Raw genomic sequence first — 20446 nt, forward strand, 5'->3', positions numbered from 1 at the left:
CTGGCACCGACCGACTATATCGACTCACAGGTGTCTCTCCTGCTCCCCCTCTCTGTACAGCTTCCTGACTACAATATACAGTGCATTTGGAAATAATTCAGACCCCTCAACCTTTTACACATTATGTTACGTCACAGCCTAATTCTAAAATGGATTAAATTGTTATTATTTTCCTCATCAATCTACACACAATACCCCATAATGACTAAGCAGAAACAGGGTTGCAGAAATGAATACATAACTATTCAGACCCTTTACTCAGTACTTTGTTGAAGCACCTTTGGCAGTAATTACAGCCTTGACTCTTCTTGGGTATGACGCTACAAGCTTGGCACACCTGTATTTGGGGAGTTTCTCCCATTCTTCTCTGCAGATCCTCTCAAGCTCTGTCAGGTTGGATGGGGAGGGTTGCTGCACAGCTATTTTCAGGTCTCTCCAAAGATGTTCGATCGGGTTCAAGTCTGGGCTCTGGCTGGGCCGCTCAAGGACATTCAGAGACTTGTCCCGAAGCCACTCCTGCGTTGTCTTGGCTGTGTGCTTAGGGTCGTTGTCCTGACCCCAGTCTGAGGTCCTGAGTGCTCTGGAGCAGGTTTTCATCAAGGATCCCTCTGGACCTTACGCTGTTCATCTTCCCCTCGATCCTGACTAGTCTCCCAGTACCTGCCGCTGAAAAACATCCCCACAGCATGATGCTGCCACCGCCATGCTTCACCGTAGGGATGGTGCCAGGTTTCCTCCAGACGTGACACTTGGCATTCAGGCCAAAGAGTTCAATCTTGGTTTCATCAGACCAGAGAATGTTGTTCAGGCAAAATAGTTCTTTAGGTGCCTTTTGTAAACTCCAAGCAGGCTGTCATGTACCTTTTACTTTGGAGTGGCTTCCGTCTGGCCACTCTACCATAAAGGCCTGATTGGTTGAGTGCTGCAGATATGGTTGTCCGTTTGGAAGGTTCTCCAATCTCTACAGAGGACCTCTGGAGCTCTGTCTGAGTGCCCATCGGGTTCTTGGTCACCTCCCTGGCCAAGGCCCTTCTCCCCCGATTGCTCAGTTTGGCCGGGCGGCCAGCTCTAGGAAGAGTCTTGGTGGTTACAAACATCTTCCATTTAAAAATGATGAATCACTGTGATCTTGGGGACCAGAAATGTTTTGGTACCCTTCCCCAGATCTGTGCCTCGACACAATCCTGTCGTCTCGGAGCTCTATAGACAATTCCTTCAACCTCATGGCTTGGTTTAGCTCTGAAATGCACTGTCAACTGTGGGACCTTACATAGACAGGTGTGTGCCTTTCCAAATAATGTCCAATCAATTGAATTTACCGCAGGTGCACTCCAATCAAGTTGTGGAAACATCTTGGGGATGATCAATGGAAACAGGATGCACCTGAGCTCAATTTCGATTCTCCTAGCAAAGGTTCTGAATACTTTTAAGGTATATTTTATATATACTCTTTATATACATTTAGTCGACTGGTCGATTGTTTGGTCGATAGACTTTTGGTCTTTAGTCGAGCAATCAGTCGCAAATTACTATAATTTTTTTCATGGTGCATAAGACACCGGTCTGATTCGCACCTGTCTCAGTGTACTAATCCATTGCGGAGGCTGTGGGGATGGCACAGTCCATCACTCTAAGACGTGCATTACTGAAGTTGTATATGGTGATATTATGTAAGAACAATGGTGCAACACTAATAAAACAGATATTTCATAACAAATGCGTCATCTCCCACGTTGGATTACGGTCGCTGTCTGCGGTTCTGAAACATTGTGCTGTTGAATTGCCGCCTTTTCCTAGACCATGTTGCTTTGTGCATAATAGCAAAGTTAACCAGCATATTGGTGTTGAGAACAATGTGGAGAGAGGAAACCCCAACTTAATTAGGTCTATAATCAATAGCCTAACTGTTAAATGTGCCTGGCTTTATAAATCCTCTGTATATACAGTACCAGTCAGGTTTGGACACACCTACTCATTCAAGGGTTTTTCTTTATTTGTACTATTTTCTACATTGTAGAATAGTGAAGACATCAAAACTATGAAATAACACATATGGAATCACGTAGTAACCAAAATAGTTTTAAATTAAAATATTTTTTATATATGAGATTCTTCAAAGTAGCCGCCCTTTGCCTTGATGACAGCTTTGCACACTCTTGGCATTCTCCCAACCAGCTTCACCTGGAATTATTTTCTAAGTCTTGAAGGAGTTCCCACATATGCTGAGGACTTGTTGGCTGCTTTTCCTTCACTCTGCAGCCAAACTCATCCCAAACTATCTCAATTGGGTTGAGGTAGGGGTGATTGTGGAGGTCGGGTAATTGTGGAGGCCAGGTCATCTGATGCAGCACTCCATCACTCTCCTTCTTGGTCAAATATCCCTTACACAGCCTGGGAGGTGTTTTGGGTCATTGTCATGTTGAAAAACAAATGATAGTCCCACAAAGCGCAAACCAGATGGGATGGCGTATCGATTCAGAATGCTGTGGTAGCCATGCTGGTTAAGTGTGCCTTGAATTCTAAATATATCACCTACAGTGTCACCAGTAAAGCACCCCCACACCATCACACCTCCTCCTCCATGCTTCATGGTGGGAAACACACATGCGGAGATTATCTGTTCACTTACTCTGCGTCTCACAAAGACACGGCGGTTGGAACCAAAACTGTCAAATTTGGATTCATCAGACCAAAAGGACAGATTTCCACCAGTCTAATGTCCATTGCTCATGTTGCTCAAGTCTCTTCTGCTTATTGATGTCCTTTAGTAGTAGTTTCTTTGCAGCAAGTCTCCTCTGAACAGTTGATGTTGAGATGTCTGTTACTTGAAATCTGTGAAGCATTTATTTGGGCTGTAATTTCTGAGGCTGTTAAGTCTAATGATTTTCCGGATTGACTGACCTTCATGTCTTAAAGTAATGATGGACTGTCGTTTCTCTTTGCTTATTTGAGCTGTTCTTGCCATAATATGGACTTAGCCATATTTTATCAAATAGGGCTATCTTTTGTATACCACCCCTACCTTGTCATACAACTGATTGGCTCAAACGCATTAAGAAGGAAAGAAATTCCACAAATTAACAAGGCACACCTGTTAATTGAAATGCATTCCAGGTGACTACCTCATGAAGCTGGTTGAGAGAATGCCAAGAGTGTTTAACAATTTTTTTATTAATACATGATTCCATATGTGTTATTTCATAGTTTTGATGTATTCACCATTCTTCTACAATGTAGACAATGTTTTTTTAAATATAGTTTAAAAAAAACTTGAATGAGTAGGTGTTCTAAAACTTTTGACCGGTAGTGTATATATACAGAAATAAGACATTTTGCCTGTTTGTTTAATAGCGTACTGATTCCGTGAGCACCAAGCCTCACACAACCATGTCGGATAAAGCAATTTCTCAAATGCAGCTGTTTTTAATCTTTGCTATGCTGTAATAAAGGCTTCATACCTTTTCTTTTGACAGAAAAACAGCACCTGTTTGTCACACATACTACTGACGCAGCCATCGCTCCTATACCCTCTTTTCTTATTACTGTTATTATGATCATCATTATAATATGACTAATGGCATTATCATTAGTAGGCTAAGTATAGCAGCCTTGCATAACTACCATCGATCTGTAGGCCTAAGGCCTGTTTAGCGGTCTTCATACCATAACTTACTTAGGCCCATATGTCAATATATAGGCTGCTATACCCATCAATCATGCATTCGTTCATGTCATCACACAGCATACATTTTAGTTTGAAAATCAAATAACAAAGGGAGCCTTGAATAATTAGCCTAAACTATAAAGAAACCATTCACGAATGCATGCGACTGTTTTTACTCTTTGCTGTAATAAAGGCTTTACAAAAAAGATACACTTCTACATTTATTTAGTGTTGTTAACACTGTTCCAAATGGTCATTTATATTGTAACCTAGCAGCACCTGTTTGGCACAGATAATATCCAGGCCGTGTTTGCTCCTTACCTTTCTTATTTTTCTTTATATTTTTCTTGATCACCAGTTGCTTCCACAACTAAGTCAAATTTCTTCCACAGATCTGACTTCCCCTTTCCCTCCTAAGCAACCAGTAAACATTCCCCCATTTCGAGTTTATTTTCACATCCTCCACATCCATTTTGCTGTCACGTGTTACAGAGTTGGGAGTTTGTTATAACCAATTTATTGATGTGATTATGATAGGCTATAGGTTAGGCCCTATTGGTCACGTGCATGCAATGCATACATGTGTCACGTAAAGAGAGCAAGGGTTGAGGCAATAGAGAATGTTTTTCCTAAACAAATGAAGGTTTTGGTAACAGAACATTCTGCGGGGGTCGCTGCAGCAGAGAAGAGAGAGAACAGCTGCTTGTTGTTTCTCTTTTTTCACCAAGTCTGAGCCTGGCCCAGCGGACTCCCTCTAGAGTCATTTGTGTCTTAATTCTTTCATCAGTGTGCTTAATGCATCCAACAAGCTCAGTACATATAGTCGATTTTATTAAAACACATAGGGTGTGTCTATATATAGAAAAATACACAATTTAACATTTCAACCATGGATTGTCCAGCCTCCTGTGCTCATCTCTCCTCCTCTCCCTTCCTCTCTAGCCTCTCTTATCTCTTCCTCTCCTCTCCTTTCCTCTCCTCTCCCTTCTTCTCACCTCTCCCTTCCTCTCCCTCTCTTCCTCTCTTCTCCTCTCGAATTCCTCTCTTCCTCTTGTCTCTCTTCCTCTCCTTTCCTCTCTCATCCTCTCCTCTCCCCTTTCTTCCTCTCCTCTCTCCCTTCCTCTCCTCCTCTCCACTCCCATCTCTTCCCCCTCTATTCTCCCTTCCTCCCTCTTCCCCCACTCCTCTCCCTTCCTCCCTCTCCTCTCCTTTCCTCTCTTCCCCCTCTCCTCTCCATGCCTCTCCTCTCTTCCCCCCCTTCACCTCTCCCTTCCTCTATTCCCCCCTCACCTCTCCCTTCCTCTCTTCTCTCCTCTCCCTCTCTTTCCCCTCCTCTCTTCTTCCCTCTTCTTTCCCCCCCTCCCCTCCCCTCTCCCTTCCCCCCTCTCCTCTCCCGTCCTCTCTTCCCCCTCTCCTCTCCCTCCCTCACCTGGTTGTGCGTGCGTAGAAGGTAGCACGTCTCCCTCTCCTGCTCCCTCTCTCTGTGCAGCCTCCTGTGCTCCTCCTGCAGCTGCTGTTTCTCCTCCTGAAGGTGATGCATTCTCGTCAACAGCTCCCTGCGCTCCTGCTGTGCCTCCTCTACACGCTGCTGCTCACCACAGGAGGGGAGAGGGGAAGAGATGAAAGGGGAAGAGAGGAGAGGACAGGGGGAAGAGAGAGGAGGAAAGAGAGGAGAGGAGGGGAAAGAAAAGGGAAGAGGAGAGGGGGGGAGAGAGGAGAGGGAGAAGAGGGGAGAAGAGAGGAGGGGAGAGAGGAAGGGAAAGGGAGAGGAGAAGAAGAGAGCAAAGAAAGGGAGAGGAAGGGAGAGGAGAGGAAGAGAGGAAGGAAGAGGAAGGGAGGGGTGAAGAGAGGAAGGGAGTGGAGAGAAATGGAGAAGAGAGGAAGGAAGAGGAGAGGAGAGGGGGGGAAGAGGAGAGGAAGGGAGAGGAGAGGAGAGGGGGGAATATAGGAAGGGAGAGGAGAGGAAGGGAGAGGAGAGGAGAGGGGGGAATATAGGAAGGGAGAGGAGAGGAAGGAAAAGGGGGGAGGAAGGAAGAGGAGAGGAAGGAAGAGGAGGGGGGGGGAGGAGAGGAAGGAAGAGGAGAGGGGGGAAGAGGAGAGGGGTGTAGAGAAGAAGGGAGAGAAGAGGAAGGGAGAGGAGAGGGGGGAAGAAGGAAGAGAGGAAGGGAGAGGAGAGGGGGGAAGAAGGAAGAGAGGAAGGGAGAGGAGAGGGGGGGAGAGAAGAAGGGAGAGGAGGGGAGAGGAGAGGGGGGGAGAGAAGAAGGGAGAGGAGGGAAGAGAGGAAGCCAGGAGCCAATTGTATAAAGTGGATTAGAATTTTTTTTGCATATATTTGGTAATTTCATTTAGACTGTATACTGGTACATTTCCATGGCTATACTGCATCTCTGTATGTGTACCTCCAGCACACTGCTCTTGGTGGTCACCACCAGTATGTCTGAGTTGCTGTCGTCCTCGGTAACGGTGAGACAGTCCTCGGTGGGCGTGGCCGGGCGAAACAGGAAAGGCGTACTGGCGCCTCTGATATCACCCATGTGCGTGACGTAACAGAGCTGATAGAACTCCCCGTCACTCTTGGGAACATAGTGCCCTGCGGAGGGGGGAGACAGAGTGTGAGGACGTTACGAAGGTTGTGTAGTGTGGCATTTTGAGACAGTATCTTCAGGTGAATTGGAGGAGTGCTGATCTAGGACCTGGTCCCCCTTGTCCATGTAATCATATTCACTATGATCTAAAAGGCTAAACTGATCCTAGGTCAGCACTCTGAGAGGCGTTGTGAACATCGGCCCAGTCCAGTCTATGGGCTGAATTCTGACTTTGTGTATAAATCTTCTCTTATAATGCACCACTCATCTTCCATACGTTTCATCTTATTCTGATATTAAATGCATTCTTCAATCAACAGTCAAAGTAAAGTCAGAGTAAAAGTCCAGTAATTTAACTGCACTGTATTTGAGGTAAAGATCACGGTCAGTGATGTTCAACATATGCAGAAGTCAGAGAGTTTCACCAACACACTACAGAGGGCTCATATTTTCACTGTCTCTGACCATGTCAGCCCCTGTAAAACCAGTTCACCGGTCCTCCATGGTGTGTGTGTGTGTGTGTGTGTGTGTGTGTGTGTGTGTGTGTGTGTGTGTGTGTGTTATCCCTACAAAGGCAGAGAGGTGTTCAAGTCTCTGACCATGTCAGCCCCTGTAAAACCAGTTCACCGGTCCTCCATGGAGTGTGTGTGTGTGAGTGTGTGTGTTATCCCTACAGAGGCAGAGAGGTGTTCAAGTCGCTGACCACGGTTGCGGTTGGGTTCCATCAATAAAATAAGGGAGGTGGTTTTTATATGACCGTTAAATCCAGGGGTTGTCTTAGTATACCACGGTAGTTGTTTGTGTGTGTTTGTAAGTGTGTAAATGAAGTAAAAAAATAAAAAGTTTAAATAAAAAAATAAACAAATGGACAGTGTGTTTACGTGTGGGAGTGTAAGAGATTTTTTTTACGCTCTAACCACTAGGCTACCTGCCACCCCAGTGTGTGTGTGTGTGTGGTGTGGTGTGGTGTGGTGTGGTGTGTGTACCTTGGAACACCACAGCCCTGTGTACGGTGCTTCCAGGTTGGTAGTTTTCCGGCATAGGAGACCACAGGAACGTGTAGTAATCCCTCGCTGTGTTCCAGCCCACCTATAGACCCAAAGCAGGAGGAGAGGGTCTAGCTAAAACACACACTACCATAGTGTTCTCACACCAAGACAGGACACATCACAAGACTGGGTTGCATTCCTAATGGCAGGATATTCCTTATTTACTGCACTATTTATTTGTATAGATACATACAGTTCTAGTCAAAAGTTTGGACACACCTACTCATTCCAGGATTTGTCTTTATTTTTACATTGTAGAATAAGAGTGAAAACATCAAAACTATGAAATAACACATTTGGAATCATTTAGTAACCAAAAAAGTGTTAAACAAGTCAAAATATATTTGAGATTCTTCAAAGTAGACATCCTTTGCCTTGATTACATTCTCTCAACCAGCTTCATGAGGTAGTCACCTGGAATGCATTCCCAACAGTCATTGAAGGAGTTCCCACATGCTGAGCACTTGTTGGCTGCCTTTCCTTCACTCTGCGGTCCAACTCATCCCAAACCATCTCAATTGGGTTGAGGTCGGGTAATTGTGGAGGCCAGGTCATCTGATGCAGCACTCCATCACTCTCCTTGGTCAAATAGATGGTCACACTGACAGAGCTCCAGAGTTCCTCTGTGGAGGTGGGAGAACCTTCCAGAAGGACAACCATCTCTGCAGCACTCCACCAATCAGGCCTTTATGGTAGAACGGCCAGATGGAAGCCATTCCTCAGTAAACGGCACATGACAGCCCGGAGCATGCCAAAAGGCACCTAAAGGACTCTCACACCATGAGAAACTAGATTCTCTGGTCTGATGAAACCAAGATTGAACTCTTTGGCCTGAATGCCAAGTGTCATGTCTAGAGGAAACCTGGCACCATGTCCGTGATCAGCCCCGCCAGACCCCAGACTTGAACCCGATCAAACATCTCTAGAGAGACCTGAAAATAGCTTTGCAGCTATCGAACCTGACAGAGCTTGAGAGGATCTGCAGAGAAGAATGGGAGAAACTCCCCAAATACAGGTGTGCCAAACTTGTACCGTCATACCCAAGAAGACTTGAGGCTGTAATCACTGTCAAAGATGCTTCAACAAAGTACGGAGTAAAGGGTCTGAATACTTAAGTAAATGTATATCTCCGTATATTTTTTTTCTTCAAAATTTTCTAAAAAATGTTTTTGCTTTGTCATTATGTGATAGTGCGTAGATTGATTTTATTTTTATTTAACCTTAAACTTGAAAACAACATGCATTTAGTTGCCTGTTTTAAGCACAAGTTTTAAATCAGCAAGGGATTCCGGCATAGCTCTAAAATCTGACTGTAGTTTTGACATGGGCTCATAAGGACTGCTTGCTAATAAATCACTTGCTAATAATAGTAGAACGAGTGCTATTGTAAGAACAAGAAACCAGATTTGACTAACAGTCCTATAAAAACAGTCTTGTATCAGCTCTTTTGATTGAAAGACAAAGTTGAAGATGGGTTAATAAGAGCATCAAATCAGTTCTACCTCGCCATTTGTGTTTTACAACATGAACACCAGTTATTTTCTGAAGTAAAAAAAAATATTAGGCTCCACCACAATAAATGTCCCACATACAATTACAGGGATGGAAACATTTATCTTAAACCCCAAACCCTCCCTCACTCCTTCCCAGTTCTCTTCCCTCCTTGGAGAAGCTGGCAGGAGGTGTGTGTGTAAGGGCTGACAGAGGGGAGAAACACAGCCTAGTTTAAAGGGGAGAGAAACACAGCCTAGTTTAAAGGGGAGAGAAACACAGCCTAGTTTAAAGGGGAGAGAAACACAGCCTAGTTTAAAGGGGAGAGAAACACAGCCTAGTTTAAAGGGGAGAGAAACACAGCCTAGTTTAAAGGGGAGAGAAAGACAGCCTAGTTTAAAGGGGAGAGAAAGACAGCCTAGTTTAAAGGGGAGAGAAAGACAGCCTAGTTTAAAGGGGAGAGAAAGACAGCCTAGTTTAAAGGGGAGAAACACAGCCTAGTTTAAAGGGGAGAAACACAGCCTAGTTTAAAGGGGAGAAACACAGCCTAGTTTAAAGGGGAGAAACACAGCCTAGTTTAAAGGGGAGAGAAACACAGCCTAGTTTAAAGGGGAGAGAAACACAGCCTAGTTTAAAGGGGAGAGAAACACCGCCTAGTTTAAAGGGGAGAGAAACACAGCCTAGTTTAAAGGGGAGAGAAACACAGCCTAGTTTAAAGGGGAGAGAAACACAGCCTAGTTTAAAGGGGAGAGAAACACAGCCTAGTTTAAAGGGGAGAGAAACACAGCCTAGTTTAAAGGGGAGAGAAACACAGCCTAGTTTAAAGGGGAGAGAAACACAGCCTAGTTTAAAGGGGAGAGAAACACAGCCTAGTTTAAAGTGGAGAAACACAGCCTAGTTTAAAGTGGAGAAACACAGCCTAGTTTAAAGGGGAGAGAAACACAGCCTAGTTTAAAGTGGAGAAACACAGCCTAGTTTAAAGTGGAGAAACACAGCCTAGTTTAAAGGGGAGAGAAACACAGCCTAGTTTAAAGTGGAGAGAAACACAGCCTAGTTTAAAGTGGAGAAACACAGCCTAGTTTAAAGTGGAGACAAACAGCCTAGTTTAAAGGGAATAATAATCAACTTTTTTCCCACCTCCTGCTAAATGAAGGGAGAGATATGTAATGATATGGAAGGCATGTGTTGTTAAGTGACGGCTGAGTTAGAGAGGACAGAACATCATAACTCCAAACATAACCTACAGCGTAAAACTGTCAAACACAATCACACTCTCCCTCCCTCCTTTTCTCTTTCCCTTTCTCCGTCCTTCTCTCTCTCCCGCTTCTTACTTTCCACATCCCTCCATCTCTCTCTCTCCCTCCCTACAGATCTCTCTCTCTCTTCGTCACACAACACCTAACCAGATTATTTAATGTCATATTGTCCTAAATATTCTAAATTAGTGTTGTGTTCAAACTCAGGTTAGGGGCCATTCACTCTAACCAGATCTCCATGGAGACAGCCTTAGCTGAGAGTATCTGAAAGAGACCATGATTTACTCAACAACGTGAGTCATCCTATGGAGCTAAACCACAGGCTAGTGTTACCTTGATGACAAAATCCCCTTTTAATGCAATAACAATGTTTGGAGTGATAAGGATTGTTTGTTTGATGACAATGTTCTGTGCGAGGGTGCTACTGTTTTTAGTATGATGATAGTAATTGGTGTTATGATGATATTATGAATGAGGGAAATGCACGTAAGGCCTATTCAGAATGTGGATGACATTCTAGAACACCTTATAACGTATCTAACTCTTATCAAGGGAGAACATTCTTTATAACCAAGTGTTTCTTTGAATGACAAGGTAGGGTGGGCTGGTTTATATTTCAGTGTGTGCGTGCAAAATTGTGTATGTGTGTGTGTTTGTGCGTATCTATGTACTTGCGCGTTAGTCTAATGGGGAGGTTTGAACACATAAATAATTTGTTAATTATATAGTGGATGGTCGTAGGTGACTGGAGTTTGGTTGGGAGTGTTCAGACTCAGGAGTGATGTTAGAGAATAATCACAGACCAAGCTTCCATCCATCACGGCTCAGAGGCGTGTGCACACGGTGCGATGGCACATTAACTACATGCTTACTAAACAGGTTTCTCCCAGCTAACGTCACAAACATGCCACAACTCCACTACCTCCTGAATCAGGGGCTTTTTCAGAAGCATAAAGTTGTGTGTGTGTGTGTGTGTGTGTGTGTGTGTGTGTGTGGTGTGCGTGTGTACGTGTGGTGTGTGTGTGTGTGCTTTACATCATAAGAGTTGATACAAGTGCTTAGGAGCTTCTAAAAACTAAAATCTCATTCCAATCTTATTGTGTTTGATACATGGGTAAGTGTGATAAGTGCATGACTATCAACATGCAGCATCACCTGGGCCTTGTGTTGCCAATCCTAATCTCTGTGTTCACAAACCTGGGTTTTAGAAGAAAGTGTCAATGACAGTATACAGACAGTAGGGGGAGCCTGTACCTAACCTACATATTGCATGTCAGAGAGCCTCAAGGTCTGTGTGTGTCACTGTGTGTGTGTGTGTGTGTGTGTGTGTGTGTGTGTGTGTGTGTGTGTGTGTGTGTGTGTGTGTGTGTGTGTGTGTGTGTCTGTCTCTGTGTGTGTCTGTCTGTCTGTCTGTCTGTCTGTCTGTCTGTCTGTCTGTCTGTGTGTGTCTGTCTCTGTGTGTGTGTGTGTCTGTCTGTCTGTCTGTCTGTCTGTCTGTCTGTCTGTCTGTCTGTCTGTCTGTCTGTGTGTGTGTGTGTGTGTGTGTGTGTGTGTGTGTGTGTGTGTCTCTCTCTCTGTGTGTGTGTGTGTGTCTCTGTGTATGCGTGTGTGTGTATGTCTCTATGTGTGTGTGTGTGTCTCTGTGTGTCTCTCTCTCTCTGTGTGTGTGTGTGTGTGTGTGTGTGTGTGTGTGTGTGTGTGTGTGTGTGTGTGTGTGTGTGTGTGTGTCTGTGTGTATCAGTGTGTGTGTGTCTCTCTGTGTGTATCAGTGTGTGTGTGTCTCTCTGTGTGTATCAGTGTGTGTATCAGTGTGTGTGTCTCTCTGTGTGTATCAGTGTGTGTATCAGTGTGTGTGTGTGTGACTCTCTGTGTGTATCAGTGTGTGTGTGTGTGTGTCTCTCTGTGTGTATCAGTGTGTGTGTCAGTGTGTGTATCAAGGGTAGTGTGAGTAAGTGCTGTGAAGAAGAAGCTGTGCTAGATGTATGTGTCTGGATCTCTCTCAGTAGTGCATACACACACACACACACACACACACACACACACACACACACAAAGAGAGAAAGACCCTCACATAGTGGTGTCACATGAGGCTTCACCATCACAGACTCCATTAGTGCAGATTAACCAATCTACATTTTCCAAATAAACCCACCATCTTTATTCATTTGTAATTGAGCTGGGTGGATTTGAAGTAACTTCTTAAAGGATGATAAAATGCTTTGTGTCTTTATGAGACACATGAGATTATGAGATTACATTTCCTCGTTCACATTTCCTGTTAATTAAGTGTGAGATTTGATGGGCCCTGATGAAAGAGAGGAGAGTGGAAGGGGGCAACAAGAAAGGGAGAGGTGGAAGAGAGAGATGGAAAGAGAGAGAAATAAATAAGGATATGTGTGTGTGAGAGACCGAACACAAAATACCCCCCAGCAAGACCTGTCTGTTCTCCCTGCCTCCCCCACCTCCCTCTGCACATTAAATAACCACACCACAGCTACTGGAAACATCTCTGTGGAAGGAAACAGGGAAGGAAAGAGGGAGAAGAGAATCCGGTTGATGAAAGAGGAGAAGACATATTTTAGTTGGTGGGTCATGAGGAAACATTAATACACTAACAAAACGGATCCCAACATTTTATTTTTTATATATTTTTCACAAAAAAACTTGCATTTTTGGGTTGCAAGAGTGTGGTTACCTTCTGACATTAACGTACCCTCAAACACACCTGTGAATGTTGGTGTGTCACTATGCTACATAGAACAAGTGGTCCCATTAACCTGGTTGTAGGAGCTGGAATGACAGGCAGCAAACTCAGTTTGCTAGTAATGCCATGACTGCTACATCTAGCCAACTACCACATTAGCTGCAATTTATGTCATTCTAGTGCTTCCACTCTCTGGTGTTGGCTGATCATGCATCCACGATTAGCTAGCTAGTGGATATTGCCTGGCCAGTGAGCTAGCTAGCTACATTTCAGGCAGTTAGCTATCCTCCGGTTGTAAGTTACTAATAGTGCTGAGGGATTAGTGCTTCTTGAGGTCGGTTCGGTTATTAAAAAATAATCACGGTCTTCGATTTCTGTTTTCATTTTTTTAAACAAATTATTTTAGCGATTTTTTTATAGAAATTCCAAAGCCAAAAATTATGAACATTCAATTGCTAAAACATTGAAACATTTCATTGTCTCTGTCAGGTTCACAGTGGGTAGACATCAATCGAAAATGAGGATAATAATATGAAATAATAAAATACTTCAGTTGTGTTTATTACTTAGTATTTATTTGATTACTTTATTATTTTTAATTTCTTAAAGTCATCATCTCATGTCTGCTCAGGCAGTAGCAGCCAGCCAGTCAGACAATGTTATCTCTGCTCCCCATACTGTACTGTCTTTAGTCATCCTATTCAGCTAGGCTAGTAGCTAGCTGTCGGCCAAAATCATTTTTACTAGTTCTTCAAGACTGCTTTTTACCAACTACTACAAATATCACCCGGGTAGATCTACCTCACGAACTGTCTCTATCCTCTCTCATGCGGTCTGTGTGTAGGCTATCCGTCTCAGTCAGAGCCTGGAAGAAAATCCGCAATGGATTATGGTCATTGTCGATAATTACCACATTTCTGCACTGAACTACGTTGAATATTTGTTTAATGAAAACTACAACGCCCTTCAGCCCAATGAATGATTTGAATTATCTCAAGAGAAATAGCATGTTGAGCTAACAAAACAAAAAAATTGAGGTAAGTGGAATTCAAGTAATTGAACCGACGTCGGTCAATCAGTCCTCTATTTGTATTTATTAGGGATCACCATTAGCTCTTCCTGGGGTCCAAACACATTAGGGCACTTACATATACAACAAAAGATAAAACAGTACATCATATAACATTATTACACCACTACATATATACACACAATACAAAATGTATAATACCATCATTCAACAATATTACAATATACGTGTGCGTGTCTGTACCTTTGTGTGTGTCTCTTCACAGTCTCTGCTGTTCCATAAGGTGTATTTTTACCTGTTTTTAAAATCTGATTCTATGGCTTGCATCAGTTACCTGATGTGGAATAGAGTTACATGTAGTCATGGCTCTATATAGTTTAATAACCCTCCCAAAAAAGCTGAGTTGAACATATTTGTCTGAAAACAAACTAGCTATGCAGGCTGGCTGGCTGGCTCATCTTCCACTGTTTGCTGATCCACGATTTGTTGGCTACTGCCTGCTCAGTGAGTGACCAGAATGCTAGCTAGCTAGATTTAACCCAGTTAGCAATCCCCCAAAATGCGGTAGTCACTGTCAGTTGATTAAACGGCTGTGAGTTGAGTCCAGCTAGTTAGCTAGCTAGTATTGCAAATTAGCTAGCATTTCATTAGCTAGCTCAACTGTTGTACTAGAAGATGTCTCAGATGCCACAAATCCTGTATGTTACTGGGGTGTAGAAATGTTAGAGTCGTCTTTTAATTTTAAGATAACTATCATTAAACTGGGTGGTTACTACTGATCCGAGGCAAGAGAAATTGTCCGCCATGTTATTTTTTGGGGTCAGAGCTTGGAGTTGGGCATATTTGTATTTGATGCATCAAATTACAACTGGCCATAGACAAGGGAAGCAGGGGTGCTGATAAATGTAAATAAATAAAACATATTTTTACAATTATTATAAGAAAAAAACAAATCCACAAAATGTGTGGACTAGGCCTTTATTACTCATGTGTGAGCGGAGAAACACAGTCATCAGCAGAGTGAAGAAAGACACTCTTCAGAAGCCCCCCCACCCCCACCAAATCATCTGGGGGGTGACACACCGTGTGATGTTACCTTAAAGATGCCCACCCAGTCTTTGGGGTTGGGGGTGATGTAGGAGGTGAGGGTGTAGCGACACTCCAGTGCCTCCTGGGGCAGGAAACTCTTCCTAACGTTCTGGAAGATAACATGAGCAAAGTTTGATGTTTCCATGACACCAATGCCACTGGTGGGCGAAGAGCCCACCACCTGGAACGAGGACATCATATCCTGCTTGTCACTTCATTTGTCTGACCTGCTGGGGGAAATAAGGAAGAGAATATGGAGAGAGAAAATAGTGAAGGGATATGAAAACAAGCCTGGCCAGGCATGCATATTTTCTCCTCTCTCACTCACACACACACCTCAAATTTAACCTAGCAAATGTACATTTGACCCATTTACAATAACATTTGAACTGATCGAGTCCCACTGTTAGGTTGTTTGATCTACATGTAGGCTTTAGTGAACTGAAATGTAACATGGAATAATTCCAAGCCTGCCTACGAATGTTGAAATGACGATATGATGGCAAACGTCAGACTGCATAAGATCCCGTTAACTGTAAAACACACTGTTATAGTAAAACAGCAAAGAACTGAAGCGCGAGTGCGCCAAAACAAGGACGACCTAATTTAGCTAGCAACACAGCCAGCACAGGTGGCATTTTCACACGCACGGAGAGAGGCTAGCTATAAGAGCCTGTATCTGACAAAAACACATTTAGGATGATTAGCTACCTAGATATACTGTTCGCATAGATAACGATTCCCTAAAGTAACTTTCATTGTCATTGACAACTGAATTGATTAAGTATCTAGCTGCGCATTAACCTTCAATGGCCTTTTAGCTACCGAAACTGATCTGACCACAACAACGTAGCTAGCAACAATCTCAGGGTTATCTGTCTTGATAGGCCAAACCCCCTAGCAATACGACAATCACAGCTATTGTTTCCGTTTAAATCGATTCATTACCTGTCTTACATATGAATCCAAACAAGGTAAAATGATGTTTTGAAAGACAACATATGACAGTCCAAAAGCCGTTGTTGTCACAGCTTCAGGCCCCGTTGTCAACCACTGAGCTATGGTTGTCACTGATGGTGTCACTTCCGGGATGGGATGGTGGTGCTGAGGAAAAAGATTCCAGTTGCACCATGCGAAAATGTCAATGATTTGATGCCTCGAAATAATCTATTTAAAATGTTTATAATGAATGACTATAAGTAGCTATCTCTGACTAATGTAAGATTATTTGCACAGTTGCTGTAATTGCACTGGGAAATAAATAGCCTAGTGCGGCACTCACACTCACATACACACACACACTGTACACACTGGGGTGAGGTAGCCCAGGGGTTAGAGCGTTGGACTTGTAACCGAAAAGTTGCAAGATCGAATCTCCGAGTTGATAGGGTAAAAATATGTCATTCTTCCCCTGATAAATGCAGTTAATCCACTGTTCTTAGGCCCTCCTTGAAAATAAGAATGTGTTCTTAACTGACTTACCTAGTTAAATAAAGATACAAATATTTTGTACACAGAGCGACGCTAGAGTCTGCATGCGATTTGATAGAGATAGGGGCACAAATTCACACAGAGGACAAGAGAATGAACCAAAATTTACACCATTAAACACAAAGTACATCTTAAAACTTCAATAAATAAAAATACTCTCCTACGCATGAACATTAGTTTGGGTAATAATACTCTGATAATACTCTGACTGGTGGAAATATATTTTTTTAGAACATTTTGTTGAAAACGATGTTTGATTGAACACGATCAAGGTTCCCCATAACCGTAAATATAATGTTTAAAAATGATAATGACCACAAACGATTTGCGTTTGAATAGTTTTAATGGTAATAGCACATTCACTAATATTGCATCGAATAAAAAGGCCGCACTCGAAAGATTTATTTCAGCGTCTGAGACCAATTTACTAATGTACCCCAAAAACACAGTACTGTATTGAAAAGAGACGTAAGACATGAACACACAGGATGTCCCACCTTTTAAGATTTCTATTGGCTGTTGCGTTCGGCTGAGACCACTGAGTGGTCCAAATAGCACTCAATGATAACTAACTCCCCTTTACTTCCTGTCTGTCAGCTGTCACTGTAAACGCCGAGGTCAAGGGGAACGAAGAATGGCTGCGTTGTTCAGAGGGTCTCGGAATTTGTTGCAAAGGTGCAATAAACAACATGTCGATCTGGTTCTGGGTAACGTATTTACCAGTTTTAAAATTTCCACCGTATTTTTCGTGGTGTGCATGTGCATAATAGCACAACATGCAACCGAAAAACACACTTCCTAGCTAGGAATTTGTGGTGTGTTAGTGGCGGTTTTTGTGGATAACTTTGATATCTTCTGAACAGTTGGTTGGTTACCTGCTGTGTTTTTGTGTTTTGCGTTAGCTAAATACAATGGCCTCCCATGTTGACGTTAATGACACATGAACTGATTGCCAGTGATAGCTTGAAACAATGGACATGGCTATGCCCTCATCTATCTCACAAATGCCTATAAGTAGTTAGTCAATTCTGCAGACTCATGTTTCCTTGACTACATGTGATCAACTGAGTAGAACACGACGTTCTTCGTGGCTGTAGTGCCTGCATACTAGCCCGAGCCTGGTGATTTGAATTTAGCCATAAGGCTCCCTCCCAGCTCTTCCTACACTATCATACCTATGTGTCAATTCATTTAACACAACTACATCAGTTCATATCGTCGCTTCACACTGATGATGAACTCCAAATGGCCCTCCATCTGAGGTGCCACATTTATCCAATAAACCCTATTCCATAACTTTATCAAGCCAATTAAGCAGTATTGACATAAAGTGTAACGACGTTAACCTAAATTCTGTTTTAATCAAAATAATCATTATTGCGAGTTGTGACATAATAAAGGAATTTGAATATGAAGCAAGAGAAGGTAATTTGTCCTTACTAAACTCGCCAGATAATTTTCCAGCAATGGATGATGATTTAGCAAGTTTTGACTGCAATGTTTAAGCAATAAGTCATGAGGGGGTGTGGTATATGGCCAATATACCATGGCTAAGGGCTGTTCTTATGCATGACGCGACATGGAGTGCCTGGCTACAGCCAGCTGTTAGCCGTGGTATATTGGCCATATACCACAAACCCCCACAGTGCCTTATTGATATTATAAACTGGTTACCAGCTTAATTGGAACAGTAAAAAGTTTTTTATTTTTGTCATACCTGTGGTATACGGTCTGATATACAACGACTTTCAGCCAATCAGCATTCAGGGCTACCCATTTGCAATATTGACTTGTCATTTCAATAGGCACAGGCTACAGACTAAAATCTGGCTTTATGATTGTAATTCAACTTTTCCATGGTTTGCTTAGCTACATAGATGCAGGTAGCCTATAGCTCCTGATAGGCCTACATCTCATTTCAGATAGACTACAGTAAGGTGTAAGCTGTATGATTTAGTAGCTTGCTTAGTTAAAATTGACAGACAAATATATTCAACATGAATAGCGAGGCGACTTCGAGGTAACAAGTGCTTGTTGCCCGTTGGGCTACTGAGGATGGGGTCGTAATTTCAATCACTGAATTTAACATGAGTAATGTGCATATGAACTGAATATGCTTGTCAACAACAGCCAGGTTTTTTTTCTTTACCTATATCCTAATCTGACTGACTGTTACTGTCAATTTAATGCGTTCTAACAACTGATAGGCAATTGTGATAGAGCTTTGATAACTTCCAGTTAACTAAACGTGACCATTAATAATTGCATAATAACAATAATATGAAGTTATAGGCTATTTATGAAATCTGTTTGCCAGCTCCAGGTAGGCTACACAAGTGGCACAAATTGATTTGCAATGACTCCAGTGATATCATAATTTTAACGTATTTATTGTATCAAATGGTAATGTAGGCTAAAGAGATTTGATGGCCAATCAATGCAAATGTGTCATTCTCATTCTCATTCTCCACAGTTAATGTCAGTTTCATTGAGAACTTTTCCCCATAACAGAAGCACACAAGTGAGTTCCATACTTTCCATTTAACATTTCCATATGTACAGCCCTCAAGAACTGAGCATGCGGAAAACACTTCGCTTGAAACGGTTTTCCATAGGCAAAGTTGACATTAGAATGTTTAAATCGCCTTTGAGTGAATTTATCTAATGCGCTGTAGTGCGGCCATAGTTGTTTTCCAGAGCCGTTATTTCTTGATGCGCATCAGTTCTAGCGTGTTAATATGTTTTATGGAAAAAGGGTTGGAGAATTTATTTTATTTTTAACTAGGCAAGTCAGTTAAGAATAAATTCTTATTTACAATGGCTGCCTAACCCGGACGATGCTGAGCCAATTGTGCGCCGCCCTATGGGACTCCCAATCACGGCCGGTTGTGATTCAGCCTGGAATCAAACCAGGGTCTGTAGTGACGCCTCTAGCACTGAGATGCAGTGCCTTAGACCGCTGCGCCACTCGGAAGCCCACCGGGTGTCTCCATAATGACAATCTAAATAGCCGACCTACAACTGTTCATCAGTTGTCACAACTTGTGCTGCTCTGTCTCCTCTCACTCACGTGACTCAGCCAATAGTGGACTCAGCTGCCTGCTGCAGTGCTCTCAACACACACACACCCCTCCGGCCCTCCCCACCACTCACTCACTCAGCAACAGCCTGCCTCACTGCTTGAAAGTCAGCAGCAGCAGGTCACAGTGAAATATATGTATATGTATGTATGTATGTATGTATGTATGTATGTATGTATGTATGTATGTATGTATGTATGTATGTTTAAGATGCACTATGCAGAAATCACTCTGCCATTTCTTGGTTGCTAAAATGGTAATAGATCGCCTAATTTCAGTTTGTGACAAAACAAGCAAGTGTAATGTAGAGAATCATTGTACCATCTAAACCGCTGTGAAATATAGTTTTCACAACCAAACATATTGTATTTTCAGCTGTTTGAAGCTGGTGTACAAAACAACGGAAAGTAAAAGAAGCTAAATAAACTTGATTGGGAAGCATAGAAATAAAGCTCATAGAATCTTCTCATACTTGCTTTCAATGAGAATGACAGATCTTTCGTCGGAAAATGATAACTCTGACTTCAGCTACTCATCAGATAGAAATGTCTGTTAAATGTCGCCCAAAAAGTTACATATATCCTCTTAAGGATTGTACCCTTTTTAAAATGTTTGCCTGTAGCTCAGGACCTGAAGCAAGGATATGCATATTCTTGATACTATTTGAAAGGAAACATGTTGGAGTCTGTGGAAATGTGAAATTAATGTAGGAGAATATAATACATTAGATCTGGTAACAGATAATACAAATATATATATACACTGGTCAAAAAAATAAAGGGAACACTTAAACAACACAATGTAACTCCAAGTCAATCACACTTCTGTGAAATCAAACTGTCCACTTAGGAAGCAAACACTGATTGACAATAAATTTCACATGCTGTTGTGCAAATGGAATAGACAAAAGGTGGAAATTATAGGCAATTAGCAAGACACCCCCAATAAAGGAGTGGTTCTGCAGGTGGTGACCACAGACCACTTCTCAGTTCCTATGCTTCCTGGCT

General features: G+C 42.6%; 2 protein-coding genes across 2 annotated transcripts in view; one reads left to right on the top strand and one right to left on the bottom strand.

Moving 5' to 3' along the window:
- The window catches only part of LOC120027279 (tax1-binding protein 1 homolog A-like), a 48359-nt gene extending 32430 nt beyond the window's left edge, over nt 1-15929 (bottom strand). The window contains exons 1-5 of the mRNA XM_038972196.1: nt 15817-15929; nt 14876-15095; nt 7236-7338; nt 6064-6254; nt 5094-5252 (exon numbers count right to left, since the gene is read on the bottom strand). Of these exons, the coding sequence (XP_038828124.1) occupies nt 5094-5252; nt 6064-6254; nt 7236-7338; nt 14876-15067 (645 nt within the window). The 5' untranslated portion in view covers nt 15068-15095; nt 15817-15929. The remainder of the gene's footprint in view (nt 1-5093; nt 5253-6063; nt 6255-7235; nt 7339-14875; nt 15096-15816) is intronic.
- Nucleotides 15930-16968: 1039 nt separating this feature from the next.
- The window catches only part of LOC120027256 (3-hydroxyisobutyrate dehydrogenase, mitochondrial-like), a 35688-nt gene continuing 32210 nt past the window's right edge, over nt 16969-20446 (top strand). The window contains exon 1 of the mRNA XM_038972160.1: nt 16969-17066. Within this exon, the coding sequence (XP_038828088.1) occupies nt 16994-17066 (73 nt within the window). The 5' untranslated portion in view covers nt 16969-16993. The remainder of the gene's footprint in view (nt 17067-20446) is intronic.

Source organism: Salvelinus namaycush, chromosome 32, assembly GCF_016432855.1.
Source record: "Salvelinus namaycush isolate Seneca chromosome 32, SaNama_1.0, whole genome shotgun sequence".
Classification (NCBI taxonomy): Eukaryota; Metazoa; Chordata; class Actinopteri; order Salmoniformes; family Salmonidae; genus Salvelinus; species Salvelinus namaycush.